General features: G+C 42.0%; 1 protein-coding gene across 1 annotated transcript in view; it reads left to right on the top strand.

The window, feature by feature from the left end:
• Positions 1 to 14,763, top strand: part of CPSF3 (cleavage and polyadenylation specific factor 3) — a 50,692-nt gene extending 35,929 nt beyond the window's left edge. Inside the window, exons 13-18 of the mRNA XM_073611140.1 lie at positions 7,775 to 7,873; positions 8,386 to 8,480; positions 8,809 to 8,896; positions 9,811 to 9,880; positions 11,788 to 11,884; positions 13,565 to 14,763. Coding sequence (XP_073467241.1) covers positions 7,775 to 7,873; positions 8,386 to 8,480; positions 8,809 to 8,896; positions 9,811 to 9,880; positions 11,788 to 11,884; positions 13,565 to 13,669 — 554 coding nt within the window. The 3' untranslated portion in view covers positions 13,670 to 14,763. The remainder of the gene's footprint in view (positions 1 to 7,774; positions 7,874 to 8,385; positions 8,481 to 8,808; positions 8,897 to 9,810; positions 9,881 to 11,787; positions 11,885 to 13,564) is intronic.
• Positions 14,764 to 18,411: the final 3,648 nt, after the last annotated feature.

Genomic DNA, 18,411 nt, shown 5'->3' with positions numbered 1-18,411 from the left:
AGAGGAGTTAACAAGGGAGCTCGAGAGCAGGAGGTCCTGGAAGGAGAAGAGGGGGCGATTTGGGCGATATCTGCAGATGAGGTTGGTGATGTAGCTGGGGGCGATGTTGTGGATGGCCTTGTATGTTGTGGTTAGCATTTTGAATTTTATACAGTGGGGTAGGGGAAGCCAGTGAAGGGATTGGCAGAGAGGGGCAGCAGTCACGGATCGATTAGTGAGGTGTATTAGTCTAGCAGCAGCATTCATAATAGACTGAAGGGGGGATAGCCTGCGTAAGGTTAGGTAAGGGTAGGCCATTAAGGAGAGAGTTGCAGTAGTCAAGGCGGAAAATAATTAAGGAGTGAATAAGTTGCTTTGTGGTGTCATTAGTCAGGAAGGTTTGAATTCTGGAGATGTTGCGGAGGTTAAGGCGGCAGGATTTAGCCAGTGATTGGATGTGGGGGCTGAAGGAGAGGTCAGAGTCAAGGATTACACCCAGCACCCTGGCATGTGGCGGGACCAATGGTTGTGCTGTTGATCTTAATGGTAAAGTCATGGTGAGGGGACCGGGAAGGAGGAAATATTACAAGCTCAGTTTTAGAAAGATTGAGTTTGAGAAAGTGATGTGACATCCATACCGACATGTCATTCAGTAAGTTTGAGAGCCGCGTGGAGATTGAGGGGGGTGAGTTGAGGAGTGGAGAGATAGATCTGGGTCTCAACAGCATAGAGCTGGTATTGGAAGCCATGGGAGGTTATCAATTGGCCCAGGGAAGAGGTATAGAGCGAGAATAGGAGGGGCCCAAGGACAGAGCCTTGGGATACCCCAACAGAGAGAGGAAGAGGAGATGGAGTTGTAAGTGACACTGAAAATGCGCTGAGATAGGTAGGAGGAGAAGCAGGATAAAGCAGAATCACGGAGGCCAAGGGAGTGTATTTTGCTGAGACTGAGCAGGTGGTCAACTGTGTTGAAGGCAGCAGAGACGTCTATGAGTATGAGGACATGTCAGTGGACTACAAGAGCGCTCCCCATCGCCCCCGTAGCCCATTAAAACTATAATCCCATCGTCTACGGTGGCAGATGGTACTTGCAATTTTATTTATTCACAGGAATCTGTAAATATAAGATGCGGCTGTGTGGGCTGAGCCCTGCACAGCCAAGCTGTTTTTTTAAAGTGACAGTGGGTGTGGAGAAAAGAACCCCTGCCCACTGTCACAGGGAGAAGGGGTTCAGGGGGAGAGGGGGCAGAAGCTAGAGCATTTTACATGCTCCACCCCAAATACAAGTGGCATATGAAATCATCCCACTGTAAGCGACCAGTACATTAACAATCTCATCTCCTTTCTGTATGACCAATGATGCTGCACCATTACAACCTTTAATCACCTCACTACCAGCATGTTTTTTTCACTTCCAAAAAATTTGGGCAAAAAATTAGATCACCTTGTTGTGTCTACTTTACAAAAAAGGGTAATTTGGGGGGTGTTTGTACCGTCCTGGCATTTTATTTGCAGTATTTTAAAACAATTAGACAGTAAGGGAAACATTTTCTTTTTTTTTCAACATTTTTGGTCTTTTTTTTTTTTTTTACCCTTTTGTATAATAAAAAAAAATAAAAAGCCCAGTGGTTATTAAATACAACCAAAAGAAAGCAATATCGGTCTCAAATATAAGTCATTAATTTGTTTTGTGGGAAATCTCAATACCTGATCTAGTTCTGCCCATGTTCAGCTGTTGGGATGACAGCTGAACTTTATGGCTGGGTTGTATATCATTCAAGGCTGGCACTAATTTCATGTTTGGGAGGTGTAAGTAAAAAAATGCAACCCAGCGGCCTTCAGCAAGAAAAAAAATAAATCACTCTTGACTAAAACTGTTTTTTTAATCATACATCACGGGACACAGAGCCATAGTAATCACTATGTAGGTTATAGACCACCTTCAGGTGCTGGACACTTGCACACCCTAAACAGGAAGTTGCCTCCCTATATAACCCCTCCCATACCGGGAGTACCTCCAGATTTTTTGCCATTGTCTAAGGTGTTGGTCACGAGTGAAGATGTACTGTGCTGAGCTCCACTGGGGCAATCCTTGCTGGGGCTAGCTATGCAGCCGGATCCATTCAAAGTGTCTTTTAGGCCGAAATGAATGGTATCCGGGCCTTGTGTCCGACGAAATGAGGTTTTACCTGTAACGCTTCTCTTTTTAGAGAGCTGGACCCCGGGATCCAGTGCTTTGGTATTTTCAGCCATAAAGTTTTACTGGCGGGGTGCTATTACGGGTCCAGGAGTGTGGGTTCCCCAGGATCCCCGGTTCCTGAAGGTTTGTTAACGGAACCCACCGTGAAGGGTGAAGATTGGGTCTGTTGGTTTTACCACAGAAAACCCTGCGGCGGGAAAGGTAAGTGGAGTTTTTCTTTTGAAATGTCTCCTTTAAAAAAAAAAAGTAAATGTTGTCATGCCTAAGAGTCACCACTGGGGGCTGTATAGAGCACGTACCTTCTCATGCTTTCCTCAGAGATCACGCTGTGTCAGGAAGCAGCAGGCTTTTTCCTCCAGCTAGCAGGCAGACCTCCAGTAAGTTTGGGGGGGGGGTTTCTTCCACCAGACACCCCCTATCTGGACAAAGCTCCCCCCCTCTGTCTGGAAAGGGAAAAGCTAAAAACAATCGGCATGCCCCTTCATTTGTCTACCGCCCCTGCACGGCTACCTGTCTAGGTCTCCTCACCATCCATCCTTCACACACAAGCCGATCCCGTCGGATCGGAGGCGCACGCTCGCGCGGGGAAACTCTTTTGAAAGAGAGAGGGGGGGTGCGATGCAATGGAGGGGGCGGGACTTATCGCAGCGTTGGCGTCCTCCAACGTCCGGCGCGGGAGTGTGTTTAAAGAGCTCCATTTTTGCTGCTGAGTGTCCACTTCTTGTTTTGGGTTTGCTAAAGCCTTCTCAAAGCTGTGCATGCCTTTCCTGTCCATTCATTGTTGGGAAAGTTTATGTATTCTTAGTGGGATCACCCAGATAAGCATTTTTTCCCTCCTAAAAAGTTTTTCACACTTTATCCTATGGAGGAAAAAACTTATTAAAGGTGGAAGATACCAGCAATTAACTCTGCTATATCTTCTGGTTCAAAGTTTGACTTGTCCATCAGACAATGCTCAAATACTTAGGGATCCAACGGATAAAGAGTTGGAATTCCTATTAAAAAAACAAAACATATATTGTTTTCCTGACAGGTTGAGTGTCTCAGCCTGTGCTGACAGTAATTGATATATGTCAAAATCCTTGAGGGACCAGTTTAAACAGGTGCTCAAGGTTATCCCTGTTCAGCAGGCCCAGAATCTGGCAAGCTCCTAGTAGCTTTATGTTGGCAATAAACGCTATAAGAGATTCTATCTTCAGGCCTCACTCATTTCGCTGGGCTGGTACATATGTATAGAATACTATGGTTGAAAAATTGGTCAGCCGAAGTGTCATAAAATAACAAACTCCTGGCTGGTTTTCCTTTTTGCGGTGAACTGATAATTCATCCAAAGAATTTCTATTGGAAAGGTACCCCTTTTGCCATTTAAGAAAAGGAGTAAATGTATTTCATTTAAACAAGCTCCTTCTCCAGTGCCAGGGGCATCAGCCTCCAGGCAGTCACGGTGGCTTCCGACCTCAAGTTCAAGAGGTAATCCTCAGGGTCAAGCCCAGGGACAAAAGAAACCTACAAACAAGATACTAAAGCCTTCTTATGAGGGGGCACCTCCGCTCACGGGGGGGGGAGAGAGACTTCTGCAGTTCTCAAGTGTCTGGCAGAAGGAATGTCAAGACAGATGGGTGGCTTCTTCTTCAATAGCTCTAGAGTACAATACAGAGTTTCAAGAGTTCCCGTCTCCTCGTTTTCTTGGATCAGACGTTCCTAAAGAGAGAAAGAAGTCATTCTTTCTAGCATTGGACCATCCTTTGGCAAAGAGTGGTCATGCTGGTCCCCAAGAAAGAGCAGGGGTTGAGGTTTTATTTAAACCTTTTTTCACGGCAAAATCGAATGGAGATGTCAAACCCATTCTGTATCTCAAGAATCGAAACCGGTTCCTGGATATCCGCTCTTATGGAGTCAATCAAATCGGTTGTCTCCATCCTACAAGGAAGAGAATTTTTGACGTCAATTGATGTCAAGGGTGTATACATCCATGGGCATATTTCCCCACTCACCATTAATATCTACTTTCAAGGTAGAAAATCTTCATTTTCAGTTTGTAGCTCTGCTTTTTGGTCTAACTACTGCACCTTGAGTGTTTACCGAGGTTCTGGCACCTCCTCTAGCCAGATTAAGGGCCCAAGGTATAACTATTATAGTTTACATAGACGATCGGCTCTTGATAGACCAGTCCATAGCCCGCTTAGACCAAAGTATGGTCACCACATTCAACTACCTGGAATAACTAGGTTGGATTCTCAACCTAGAGAAATCTTCCTTAAAGCCATTAAGGAGGTTATGAGTCTGTTCATAAATACACCCAGAAAAGGGTATAATTGCCCCAGGCAAAGATCAGCGCCATAAAGGAACTGATTAAGGTGGTCGAAGCAAGATGAATCCTTCTATTTAGCTTGCATGAGGAAAAGATGGTGGCTTTATTCAAGGCCATTCCTTATGCTCAGTTTCATTCGAGACTGCTACAAAACAGTATCTTATCGCCTTGGAACAAGAGGGTTCAAACTCTAGATTTTTGTGTCTGACTCCAAAGGTGCACCGGAGCCTCAGTTTATGGTTAATAATCAAAAATCTGGAAAGGGAAAAATCCTTCCTACAGTTACCTGGGAAGTGGTAACAACATACGCCAACCTTTTGTAGGTTGGGGAGCAGTCCTGGAAGAGACAGCTGTCCAAGAGAAGTGGTCCAGAACAGAAATGACCTTGCCTATTAACATTCTACAGATTCAGGCAGAGCGCTTGGTCCTGAGGGCCTGGACGTTTAATTTACGGAGCTATCCTGTCAGGATCCAATCCGACAATGCCACAGCAGTGGCCTATATCAATCACCAAGGGCGCACAAGAAATTGTGCGGCCCATAGAAAGGTGAATCATATCCTATCTTGGGCAGAAAACAATGTACCTTGCCTATCGGCAGTTTTTCATTCTAGGAATAGAAATTTGGCAGGCGGTCTATTTTGAGTCGCTGTTCCCGGGAGAATAGTTCCATCACCCCGATATCTTTCTGACAATAGGTCAAAGATGGGGGATCCCAGACGTAGATCAACAGGGAGATTGACATCTTTATATTAAGAACAAAGGATCCGCTAGCATGCGGAACAGGTGCCTTGGTGTTCCCATGGAATCAGTTTTTACTGATTTATACATTCCCTTCTTTTCTGCGTGCGTCCACGGCGTCTTCGCAGGATCAAGCAGGAAGGGAAGTTGGCGATTCTTTTGGCCCCGGTCTGGTCCAGAAAATCTTCTTATGCAGAGATCATAAGGATGGCGGTAGGGGGTCCCATGGACCCTACCACCACGTCCAGACCTTCTCTTGCAAAGGTCTGGTATTCCATCTTACTTTACAAACGCTAAATTTAACGGTTTGGATATTGAGGCCCACACTCTGAAGAAGCGTGGGCTGTCAGGTTCAGTGGTTATCTACCTTGGTTAATTCAAGGAAGCCGGCCTCCATAATTATATATTATGGCGTCTGGGAAGCATATGTCTCCTGGTGTGAAACCAGGGGTTGGCCCCCCAGGAAATTGGTCATAGGTAGAATCCTTGACTTCCTGCAGATGGGGTGAGATATAAAGCTGGCCTTGAGTACTTTCTAAGGACAGGTCTCAGCCTTATCGGTATTATTTCAAGGACCACTTGCTTCGCATTCTTTGGTTCGAAACTTTATTCAGGAGGTAACACGGCCTTAATCTCCAGTTAGGTCACCCCTGAACCCTTGGGACTTGAATTTAGGTTTGTCAGCATTACAAAAACAGCCTTTTTTTTTTTTTGAGCCGATGTGACATATTCCCTTGGTCCTTTTTGACAAGGGAACTATTTTTTTCTGGTAACCATATCTGCCGCATGAAGGGTATCAGAATTGGCTGCTCTTTTTTTGTAAAGAGCCATATTATTATTGTTCACAAGGATAAGGTAGTATTGCATCCTCATCCTAACTTTTTAACTTCATTTTTTCTAGAACCCTGTTCTATGGAAGAAAAATCACCACATTCTCTTAATGTGGTGAGAGCAGTCAAAGTCTACTCAAATATACAACATGTGGATGTGAGCGCTAAATTCAGCAATATTAGAAAAACAGTTATAACCCCCCAGAGACTAATTTCTTACGATGAGGGAAAATGGGGTGGTTGGGAAGGTTAATACACAATTAATAACAATCTGGAAGTATAATAATGAGTAGATAATCAGAACAACAGACTCTGAGCTGCTAAAGTCCAAAAAGAACTGAGTAATAGTCCAATATAAGCAACTGTAGAAGGCAGCCCTGTTGATAAGGAAGAAGCAATCCTCTGGAGGCCTGAGGAATGAGCGTAGCTCCGCAAACGCGTCGCCTATCTGCTATCCCTGCACGGACCCGGAAATGTTTTTCGTTCCCCCAGATCACACACAGTGCGTTCCAGCGGCCGGACCTGCCGACAATCCATCAGCGCAGCCTGTCTAACACAGCCGAACGATACCACGTGATGTGACTGGACTATATCCCTGGGACACCTGGCACTACCTGCATACCATCCACATGCCTGTTTATATGTACCCTTGTGAGTACCTGCTTTTAAGATGTATTAAATCCGTTTTTAAATATTGCACTTAGAGTGGCGCCCTTGTCGTTCTTCTCCTAAAGTCTACCCAAAGGCAACTGATCGTCCGTTTTCCGAATCTGTTTTGTTCGTATCGCCTGAAGGTCCTAAAAGAGGATAGGCAGTATCGAAATCTACTATTCGACAAGTAATCGTTCAAGCTTATGGTTTAAAGAGATTCCACCTTCTCAAATCAAAACCCACTCCTCTAGGGCTTTTAGTGCTCCGTGGGCAGTGCATCACTAAGCCTCCATGGCTCAAATCTGCAAGGCCGCAACTTGGTCTTCAATCCATACATTTACCAGATTCTATCAGGTAGATGTAAAAAGGCATGAGGATACCGCCTTTGGGCGTAGTGTGCTGCAGGCAGCAGTGTAACTCCTCTAGTCTCATGTTGCCCTAATTCTGTTGTGTCTCCCTCTCCTCAGTTGGCATAGCTATGGGACATGCCACATAGTGATTACTATGGCTCTGTGTCCCGTGATGTACGATTAAAGAAAATAGGATTTTTATAACAGCGCACCTGTAAAATCCTTTATTTTTGAAGTACATCACGGGACACAGAGGTCCCGCGCCCCTCTTTCTAGTATACACGTGTATTGCTTTGCTACAAAATTGAGGGATTCCCGGTATGGGAGGGGTTATATAGGGAACAACTTCCTGTTTAGGGTGTGCCAGTGTCCAGCACCTGAAGGTGGCCTATAATCCACATAGTAATTACTATGGATCTGTGTCCCGTGATGTACTTCAAAAGAAAAGGATTTCACAGGTAAGCTGTTATAAAAATCCTATTATTTAATTAACTCTTCTTAGTTCACATTCACAATTACATGCCCCTTAGAAACGTAGTCCTCCTTCTTTTTTTTTTTTAATATAATTTCAAAGGTTTTACTAACCAGTGTTTTTGAGTGATGTTTCCCATACTTGATGTAGCACACTGTGGGTGTTGGATGAAAATGTTGTATATCTGCTTAGTGTATGATATGTAAGATGTTATGTATTTAAATAGCCTCTTTTCCCTACAGGTTATACTGACTTGGCCATGAGCACTGTCACCCAAACGCAAGCCATTCCATATACTGGCCCCTTTAATCTGTTATCTTACCAGCTACAACAGCTTACAGGTGAGTTCAGTATGCAGCTATATTTCTCTGAATGTTCTGAGGGGGACAGAGCAGTCCTCTAGGCTATAAGCCCTGCACCTAGCAGGATAGATGGTATGTGCAAAAGCAGAAAGGATATTACTTCTCCCCTCTCTATAGGAAGAGAGAGATCAGTTTTAGTTTAGTTCTTAGGAGGTTAAATATTCTTATCTCTGAATTAGAAAATGTTTCCTTCTAAAAAAAAGATTGAAGATACGAATAAGTATATTTCTACAATGGTGTGTGAGTTTAATACGTGGTAGAAGTAGCCATATTTATCCAAAAGTTGGTTATGTCTGTAATTTTAGCTTGTATGAACTGACACTGTATTCTTTTTCAAGAGTCCACCAAAAATGTATTTGTGGTCTATGTTTGTGTTATCCAATATTTCTCTTCTACTTTATTCATTATCCTCATTATATAGACTTCAATTTTATTTTTGCAAATTTTTGGTTGATATACAAAAATGTTCTTGTTCATTTTGCTCTATTCAGGAGAAGTGGATGAGATGGAAGGTAATGAGAAGGACTGTTTAAGAGTCTTTAAAGCAATCACTGTGATAAAGGAACACGGCATGGTGATGTTGGAGGTAAGGACCATCTACTCAATCTTACTTAAAGAAAACCTGTGCTGAGAATAATAGTAGGCTGACATTTCTCACCTGTCCTTCGGAAAATGCTGGTTGCATTACAGACATGCAGATCTATGGATTTCAAGTCACTACTCCAAATAAGTTTGTAGGTCAGTAGTTCTGACTTCACTTTCTGCAGCTTCTGTTGCAGGTCTGTGATACATTAAAATAGCCAACCAACTGTCATTTTCAGAAAACATTTCTCTCAGCCCAAGTTTACATTAAAACAATTAATCACATTCTAAAAACAATATTCCATAATCTGTTTGACACTTCTTCCTGTTAGTGGGTGGCCAATCCAGCGAATGACATGTATGCTGACACTGTTGCCAGTGTCATCCTGGAACTGCAGTCCAACCCCCGGACACATAAAGGTATTACTGTCTTCTTTTATTGTTTCTTGCACCTTCTCTTTTATTGGGCTTGCCCCCAGGCAGTATTTTTTTTTATGACAAACAATGTGAATAGAGACATATTTGAAATAAAAGGTGAGGGAGTAGTTGACAAAAAAGGTTTGGGTGGGATAAGGGGGGGGGGGGGTGATATTATGGAAAAATTCAATTATTAGGACAATGCAACTTTGAGATCCCTGAAATGTTTGCACCAGCCTAGATGAAGTTGAGGCTTGTGCATAGAAATTACCTAAGGATCCATACATTTAACAAGTTGTGGAAGAGTGCAGGGATAAAGAGTATGCCTATTGTTCCACGAGGAGACTGGCACATTAAACCTTTAGGATACGTTTTTTTATTTGATTTTTTCTTAACGCTTCCCTTTTTCAGAAATCTTCAGCTCTAGTGGGCTGCTACTGGGTCCTCTTCCTTTTCCTTAGGCTGGGAGGTCCTCGGTAATACAGAGAACTGTGCTGATGTGATGACATTAGCACTGCTTTCTGCATCATTACACTGAGTGCAAGGTGCCCAGGTGATACCCCCTAATTTTTGTGCTGGGTTTAGCTACACTGTGATTTCTATGTTGCTCAAACAGAGATGGAAGAAAACTATCCTGATTTTTAACTGCATGTGGCTTTGTAACAAGTGTACTGCTTTATTTAAGCCAATCTGCTACTGCTGATTAAGCCAGTCAACTTTGTGCTAGTATAGTGGTGAAAAGTTGCTTGGCATATGAATGCCATCTCCCGGCATGGTTCTCTGGCAGAATGTACCTCAAGTGATAAGTATGGCAGACTCTGCAAATTCGGTTAGGCAATTGGTCATTTATCTATGGAAATTAAATATGAGTTAAAACTGAATTGGGCTGTGTCTCTGAAAGATGATTGTTGTTACAGCTGTATCACACAGATCTAGTAAAGAAGTTGACAAGGAAGCCTACTACAAAAGACTGGAGATCATGCTGCAGTGAGTATGAATAAAAGCTAGCTTCATTTTTCGTTTAAAGAACAATGTCAAGCAAACCGCTAAATGCATGGCATGGCAACTCTTTTTGCCTGCCGAAGGATTTGTTAGTCTGTGTAATCGGTCTTATGATTCACACACTCTTGCCACACTGCATAGCCAGACGGGTAACAACCCTGATTCTTGGTTCTGTTTGGTAGTTTTCCATACTTTTTTCTGTCTCTAGTGAATCGGCACGATCATCTCTGCATTTTAGGAAGGAAGAGAAACCTAGAACAGGAAACCCTAAAGTGCATTTTCTAGCTATGCAGTGTGACAGAAGTATGTCCAACACAAAGCTGGCTCGTATAGTAGACAGCAACTGCAAATCAGCTTTACAGGTATAATCACTTCAAATACAGACATTTCATATTTAGATGGTTGACTTTTGCCTTAAAGACAACATAGATCAACTTGTGTCCTTGGATTTTGTTTCTTATTGCTGAGAATAGATGTATCTGTATAATTCCCAAAGAGAAGCCTACTGTATATAACACAGCACTGAGCAGCCTCATGAATTAGGTAGAGGCTTAAAGCAGGCGGAATCCAAACAAAATATAGGTGTGTACACTACCCCTACTTCACCCTCTCTTAGCTAGACTAGTGCCAAAGCTGCTGCTATGCTTATTTCAGCAGGTTCGGGCTTCTTCAACTTGCCACATGGCAGGTGTGGGATCAGTGTACAGGCAAAGGCTCTAATTGGCTGCCCCTATTTGCACATAGATCCCACTGCCTACATGGCTCCATTCTGGAAAAAAATGGTTGCCTTGGATGTAACCCTAACATACCTAAAGGTAAGTATAGAAGACCCTTTGCTACTAGGCTGGGTTAGGGATTAGTGAGGGAGTGAAAACACAATTGTATTTTGTTTAGGTCTTTAAAAAAAAAAAAATCAGGTCTATAACAGTTTCACTAGTTTTTGGAAGAACTCTTAAGATCAACAATTTTGTTTCTGAAGCCAAAAGGGTTGCTGATATGTAGATGAGTTGATCCGCTACACCAGATGCACAGAGTGTTTTGTTTCATGCCTGACTTTTTGTTAAGATTTGTGAAAGCCAAGCTGTGTCTGCTCTAAAGCTAGCCATACACGTATAGATTCGCATTTCACAGACTAAGCAATAGAAACCTAATACATTCCTCTGACCGTGTTAAACAGCATGGATGAAGGAATCTCCCGTACCTGTTATTCTATTTAACAGCCAGTGGGACTCGTGGCTGCTGAATATGTGAACAGTGACTGCATCTGACTAGATGCAGTCATTATTTGGCTGCCATTGTTTCACCCGCCTCTTTCAACAAAGGTTGTTTGAAAAAACTTTTGCCAAGCCAGGTGGTGTCAACAGGACCGCTCAAACTTCAGCCAATTCCTGTTGGAATTTAAAACATGTATGGCCAGTTTAAGTATAATAAGTTTACTGACACATGAAGCATACAAAGAAAAGCTGCTATTGGTTGCTGTATTAGAGCTGGGGGGCTGCCCATAAACAGTGTATAGAAAGTGATGTTTTTTTCTTTCTGAAACATTATTGGCCTGTTTTATAGGGAAGGTCAGGATTCAGACTGTGCTCAAAGAAGTACTTATTTACTTATTTTCATATTTCCATCAGTAGAATTGTACCCTGTCTTGGGGCTCTGAAATCCTAACTGACTTTTGAATTCTTGATAAGTGATACATTATACCACAATTGGGGTTTAACAAACATATTAGAAATAGTTTGAAAAGCAGTAAACGGCTATTTTTGTACTTCTGTTGTAATTTTATTTAATCTCTAATTACCTCTTCTGTTGTTTCTTTTATCTTATAAAATTCATAGTTTTGGACTTTCATAGACCTCATTTTAAAAGTATCTTTCTCCTGCTCTTGCTATCAGGGATATGTTTGGTGAGGAGTGTGTGAGTAATACCAATGACTCCACCATCACCGTGACTGTGGATGGTAAGACAGCCGTCTTGTCTCTGGAAACAAGGGTAGGTGACTTTTATAACCAATAATATATCTTCTGTCTGTCTCTCTGGCTCTGTCTCCCTCTTTATTTTTTCCTATTCACCAGAGGGATCCGGAGTCCTGTCTCTGTTTCTGGAAACAGTCCAATTACCTATATACTTACTACAATATATCTTCTCTCATGAAACAACATTACTCCTCTGGGATTGTACTTCAGTATCATTTCTGTTACGGTGGATTTAACTAAAATGACAGACACCCAATACCTTACTCCCTCAAACACATAAATGTTAAAACAATCACTGAAATACTTTTTGCAGAAGCTGGTGTTCTGGCTTCTCTCTCCAGTGCTGGACTCTTTTTTACTGATTGTAAATTTAAGGGGTAGGAAATGGTCATGGTTTTGAGGCTGTGATTTTACTAAGATGGCAAAATACATGTACAGTGTAACCTCGGATTGTGAGTAACACGGTTAACGAGCGTTTCGCAATACGAGCACTGTATTTTTAAAAATCGTAACTCGGTTTGTGAGTGTTGTCTCGCAAAACGAGCACGATTCAGGCCAAAACGGTGTGCAGTACCACTTTTGGCCTGAGGTGGGGGGCATCGGAGCCGAGCAGAGACGAATGTCGCCGTTCGGAAATGCACGGAAAGGCCCAAGGACAGTTCGGCTGACCTCGGAAAGGCTCGTGAACGGAGTCTTTAGGAGGTTTGCCGAGGTCAGCCGAAGTGTGCTCGGGCCTTTTCAGCAGTTTGCAAGGCCCTCCGGCGCCCCCCCCCCCCCCCTCTGGCCGCATGCGGTATTGCATCCCATTAAAGTCAATGCGGAACAAATTATTTTTGTCTTGACTTCAATGGAAAAACTCGCTTTAATATGCGAGTACTTTGGACTACAAGCAGACCATTCAGTAACAATGGGGTAGAGGGGAACAGGTGTTGAAATATCTTGGTTGCATGATCATTTCCAAACAGCAATTATATGATTTGTGATTGCACCCAAAGAACCCAGGACACCTCGTCTGTCTTTTTCGCATTCTGTAAGAGTACAGTGGAACCTCGGATTATGAGCATAATCCTTTCCAGGAGTATGCTCGTAATCCAAAGTACTTGCATATCAACGAGTTTTCCCTTTGAAGTCAATGGAAAACTGCACACCGCTTTTGGCCTGAATCCTGCTCATTTTGCGAGACAACACTCGCAAACCGAGTTAGGATTTTTAGAAATACAGTGCTCGTTTTGCGTAACGCTTGTTAACCGCGTTACTCGCAAACCAAGGTTCCACTGTATAATGTTTCATTAAACATTGTCATTTGATATATTTTTGGAATTATTTGTATGTTTTTATGAAGTTTTATTTATAAATTCTATGTCATTCCCACTGTGGATGCCAATGATCTTCCAGTGCAGTGTATTACTCAGACAGATCTCTGTCCACAGCTGGATGTTTCTTAGGTGGGAGGCCTGCCAGAAAAGCCATAGGAAACAATGGACAACTGCAGTGTCCCACCCCAATTGTCATGTATGATCTGGGCCAATAGACTATATACACATTTTAAAACAAGTAGGTTTATAGGCACTTGGAAGAGATCAGAGGACAGGAAAAGCAAATGTTATGCAATAAAATTGAGTCATTGCATGATTTTGTGCAACAAAGTGCTTATTAATGAAAAATTCAAAAATGTCACAACTGTTTCTTCCCATAGACTGTGGAATGTGAGGAAGGACTGGATGAAGATGAGACACTGCGGGAATTGGTACAGTTGGCAGCACAGAGATTATATGATGCCCTTAGCCCAGCAAATCTTTAATGTCACATGATCTATGTTTGATTTTGAAATTCTTTAAATTAACTAAAATTGCTTTTCTTGCATATTTTTGTATATATGTGAGTTTATGAACCATCCTGTAAATCATCAAAACAAATGATGTCACATGTTTTACTGATGGCAGAAACTTCTACGTAGGCTGAATTCTAATGTATAGTTGTTTCACCCACAGTGTCTATCTCCTTAGAATAGAATGGTATACTGGAATTTTATAGTTCTTCAGTATGCAAAGGTTACCTATTCCTAGTGTATATACTATTTGTCCTTGAGACCATTTACATTGAGTTAAAGCAAATGTGTTGTGGGAATTTTTTTTTTTTTTTAAAAACCCTCACCCCACCCTTTTTACTAGGTACCTTGTGGTGCTTATACTTCACTCTGATCCCAACCACCACTCAGAAAAATACCAGTAGATACGATTTTTGGGGAGAACAGTACACGCTGTGTGCTTTCAAAATGCAGAGCTTAGGGCATGAGCACAATGCACATTAATAAAGTAGTTCCAAAAATACAATACAGTGTCTTGTAGTATTTCAGATTGAACGTGTTAGATTTGGCTTTACATTTAATGGGATTGTAAGCCTGTTCTCTCAGAAAGAAAAAAAAAAAGGGGGGGGGGGGTTGTTGGAGGGATAGTTTGATTATTCTATATTGTATTATTCATGCTCAAAATTTAAATTGATCTCTGCCTTACCAGTTTTAGACTGGCTGTCTCTACTGTCTACCAGGTATGCTTACTGATAAGAAATAGCCAGACACAAAACTGTAAGATAGTGACCTCTGAAAAGGAAGTGTAGAGACTGGTGTCAGGTGATGACTTTATGGTGTCTTTGGGAAGAATTTTCCATAAGACAACCAAGTGGTTTTCATTTTTGTTACTGAAATGTTTGTTAAAGACAAGTCCTGTTTCTTCCAGTCTGGTGTGCATTCAAATAATTACTGCTCTGTTCGCTGAAAACACACCATCAAACCCACATGGGATTCCTTAAAAAAATCTTCCATGCTGTAAATTTCTTCTTATCAGTGCCAGATCTGTGAATAATTATCAGCAAAACATTAAATATTTTATACAGTAAGAGTCTGTCATTTTGTGTTTTTTTGATTTCTGCTCTGTTTTCTTTATTTTATTATCCTGATATAATATTGATAAAAAAAATTATATGAGGGGTGTCAAATAGATACTCGTTGATGTGTGCTGTAAACATGATGTTGTTTGGACAATCTGTGGGAAGTCATCGCTGTCACTTTACTATAACAAATAATGGTTTATCTTGCATTTGAAATGTGAAATCTGATTTGTTCTAGGAAATGTCTGCAGTTTTAATACTCTGGCCATTTGCCTCTCTGGCTTAGGGTCTTTGAGTCATAAATACAAAGGGGGGGGGGGTATATATTGGGACTTTAAATGAGGTACACAAGGGGGAATGCACCTCCATCCCTAATCTTAAAGATAAAATCGGAGGTTTGGGACTTTAAATGAGGCAAGTAATAACAGAAAATAAAAAGAATATTGGCATAGGCAATGAAGACCCATAGCAATGAGTAAATACATATATGGTGGTAATCCTTTACATACAAAACACATCATGAATATTACCTAAAAACAAAATAACATAACATTGGACCATAATGTAAGACATGTTGTATCATATCAATTATACAATGTACATGAGTATAATATAGTGAAACCGTATAATGAGATGGAACTTTTGCTATAATATAATTATAGCCATGTATGGAATGAGGGCTGCATCCTATAAAGCTTGACGCATTTCGTGGAATAAATCCGACTCATCAGGAGCGGATACTAAAAATATCTATAAAAAATGTAGAAAGAAACTTATGGTCTAGATTGGATAAATAAAAAAACAAGCGTGCATCCACTACTATTCAATTAAGAAAAGTGAAAAAATAAGAAAGTGATACCAAAAAGGTGTTAGAAGTGTTATATCTCAAAGAAAGACATTCATATAAAATGCCAATGAACAAGAGAATACATATAACAAGATTAGTAAACTGATCAATATAAAAAAAGTGATCAAAGAAACTTTTGCATATGCTCAAAAATAATAGTCCATATAAGTGTAATGACCGCGATATGAGACACTGTATATATTCCAATATTCTAAAGTCAGGAAATAATATCAATGCCACTTACAAGATTCGTAGGATCTCAAATTATAGCGATCAAAGACGCCTGTGCACAAGCCTGCCAGCGGGAATATGGTCCTCCTGTGGCTCTTTTCAGGGGAAAATACTCCTGTTGCAGCGGGATATCCAATTTTAAAGAAGAGGCTTCAAGACGAAGATCATCCTCTATTTTCAGTTAGTCCTGGGTGGTCTCATTAATAGAGGATAGAAGAAAAGACTTCACGGTGTAGTATATCCAAAGTGAATTTATTGTAAAAATATAGCAACTCTTAAATCCAAGAACACGGTAAGAAGATTGCAAAAACGGCTGCGGCTCAAGCACGGTCATCACTGACAAGACAGCCTCCGTTCCCGGTCGATGCCTTGTATGGGGAAATGCGTCGGATGGAGCACTAAGCCCTAGAAGTCATCACGCAAACAGCTGGCTTGAGCCGCGGCTGTTTTTGAAATCTTTTTACCGTGTTCTTGGATGTAAGCGTTGCTACATTTTTACAATAAATTCACTTTGGATATACTACACCATGAAGTCCTTCTTTTTATCCTCTATTATTGAGACCACCCAGGACTATCTGAAAATATAGGATGATCTTCATCTTGCAGGCCTCCTCTTTAACCACTTGCCGCCCGCCCACCATCAAATGACGGCGGGGTGGTGCGGCTCTCGTTCTGGGTGGACGTCATATGACGGCGCACAGAACGGCCGCTCTCGTACACCCCAGGGCTAGTCATCAGCCAAGATGGAAAAGACAGCAGTCTGTGAGTCATTAAATTGCCATTCCAGGGTTAAGCAGGCCATACACTAGTCGATTTTTGAACGAAGGTTCATATGTATATTAGTGCAAAAATACTTGATACATTCAATGACTTGATGACTGTTGTTCGAAAGTAGGTCAAAATTTCCTTTGCTTGTAACATTCATTTTTAGAATGAAATGTAATTTCCCAAACAAAAAACAAATTCGCTGTTAGAAATGAATTGGAGAAAATTTTTCAATTCTGCACCTTCAAATTTTCTTGTCACTATTTTTTTTTTTTTTTTTTTTTAAAACAAATGTTTTTGACTTCACTAACGATTAGGAAACTGAATGAACATTATGAAATTCTACTAGTGTATGGCCAGCTTTAGTGAGTCAGAAAGTTTAGCTCATCCCAAGGCAAAGCTCCTCTTCCACCCCCTTCTTACCCATTTAACAGTTATTAAAAAAAAAAAAACCTTGCGACACCGTCTCCTGCCCTACTGACACCATCCACTGACCTACTGACACAGTCTACTGCCCTATGTTGTGGAAAATTTTATATTAATGTATTGTCATAAGAGTCTCCCAGTGCCCAGTGTCTGTTCAATCGCAGCCCGCTCTAAAGAGTGGGCTGGGGTAGACTGACACTGGTTGAGATCCGTTTTGTAGTGAAAAGCTCTTTGGGGATGTAGAGAAATGTTTGCGGAGTGGGGACGTGTCCGCCAGCTAAGGGCCCCTGTGCGATGCACAGAACGATCGTCTGGTGGGGGTGTGTTCGCTCTGCAAAGACATTATCGGTTTAACAAGTGTGCTCTCATGTTGCCCCTGTGTGCCTGATCAACACATTTGTGGCCCAATGAGTGTACGCCTGCTGATAATCTCTCGTCCACAAAGACCGTAGAATAATCCAGGTATACATTGTTCTCTGGAACAACGTATAATAGGGATTTCTATCAACGGAAATACGGGAGTCTTTTGGGTTGTTCTGGTTGGAGACAGGGTTAATGTTTGAAAGCCACGTGGCTTCTAAAAACATGCATGCACCCTGTCTCTGCTCAGACACACCCATAAGACTCCTGTAGTCATTGTTCATTGGTTGTTGCATTTTCCTGTGTTGTTAAATCCTTATATGGTCATTGATATCCTGTGAGGTCATATCTTGTGAGGTCACAAGCTTTGTAAGAGGTGTTATTGGCTGTTGGAGGCCGAACCCTCGAGTTTTTGGGACTTCCTTTTATGCTAATAAAGAGTGAGCACACGGCTGAGCAGGCAGTGTGATCTTGGAACTGGAACCGTGAGGATGTGTTTCTATTTGTGAGCATGGGGCACACACCAGAGGAGGGGCTACATCAGAAGGAGAGACATATGATCAAAAGGTGAGATGCATTTATATCATTAGACGAAATTGTTATTATGATGACCTGGTCCTGGTCTGCCGAGCTCCGCTCACCATCCACGGGCTCACACTCATGCTTCCAACTGCCACTAGCACTATGACATCGGCTCCTACCTGAGGCCTCCCAAGTCAGATCCCGATGTACAGGCATGGGATGGGGTCAGAGTGTCATTGGCGCTCATGGCCCCGCTCGCTCCTTGCTCAAGGAATTTACAGCACAGCGCGCTTATGTGGTTAGAGTGGATTTCTACCCAACAGTGGAACTTCTGCTCATTTGTCTCCCCCCCCTCCTCCCAGTTCCATGTTTGGCACCTTTGGGGGGGGGGGGGGAGTGGTGCGGTTATCCTGTCCCCACTTTCGGGAGCCACGGCCGTTGATGTCACCGCTCTGCTCCATCCTCCCCCTGCCGCAGGGTCAGTAGGAGAGAGGAGCCTCGCGCAT

Source organism: Aquarana catesbeiana, unplaced genomic scaffold, assembly GCF_042186555.1.
Source record: "Aquarana catesbeiana isolate 2022-GZ unplaced genomic scaffold, ASM4218655v1 unanchor211, whole genome shotgun sequence".
In the NCBI taxonomy this organism is placed as follows: Eukaryota; Metazoa; Chordata; class Amphibia; order Anura; family Ranidae; genus Aquarana; species Aquarana catesbeiana.
Note: the sequence above shows the minus strand (reverse complement) of the source record. Positions and strands in the feature narration are given on the sequence as shown.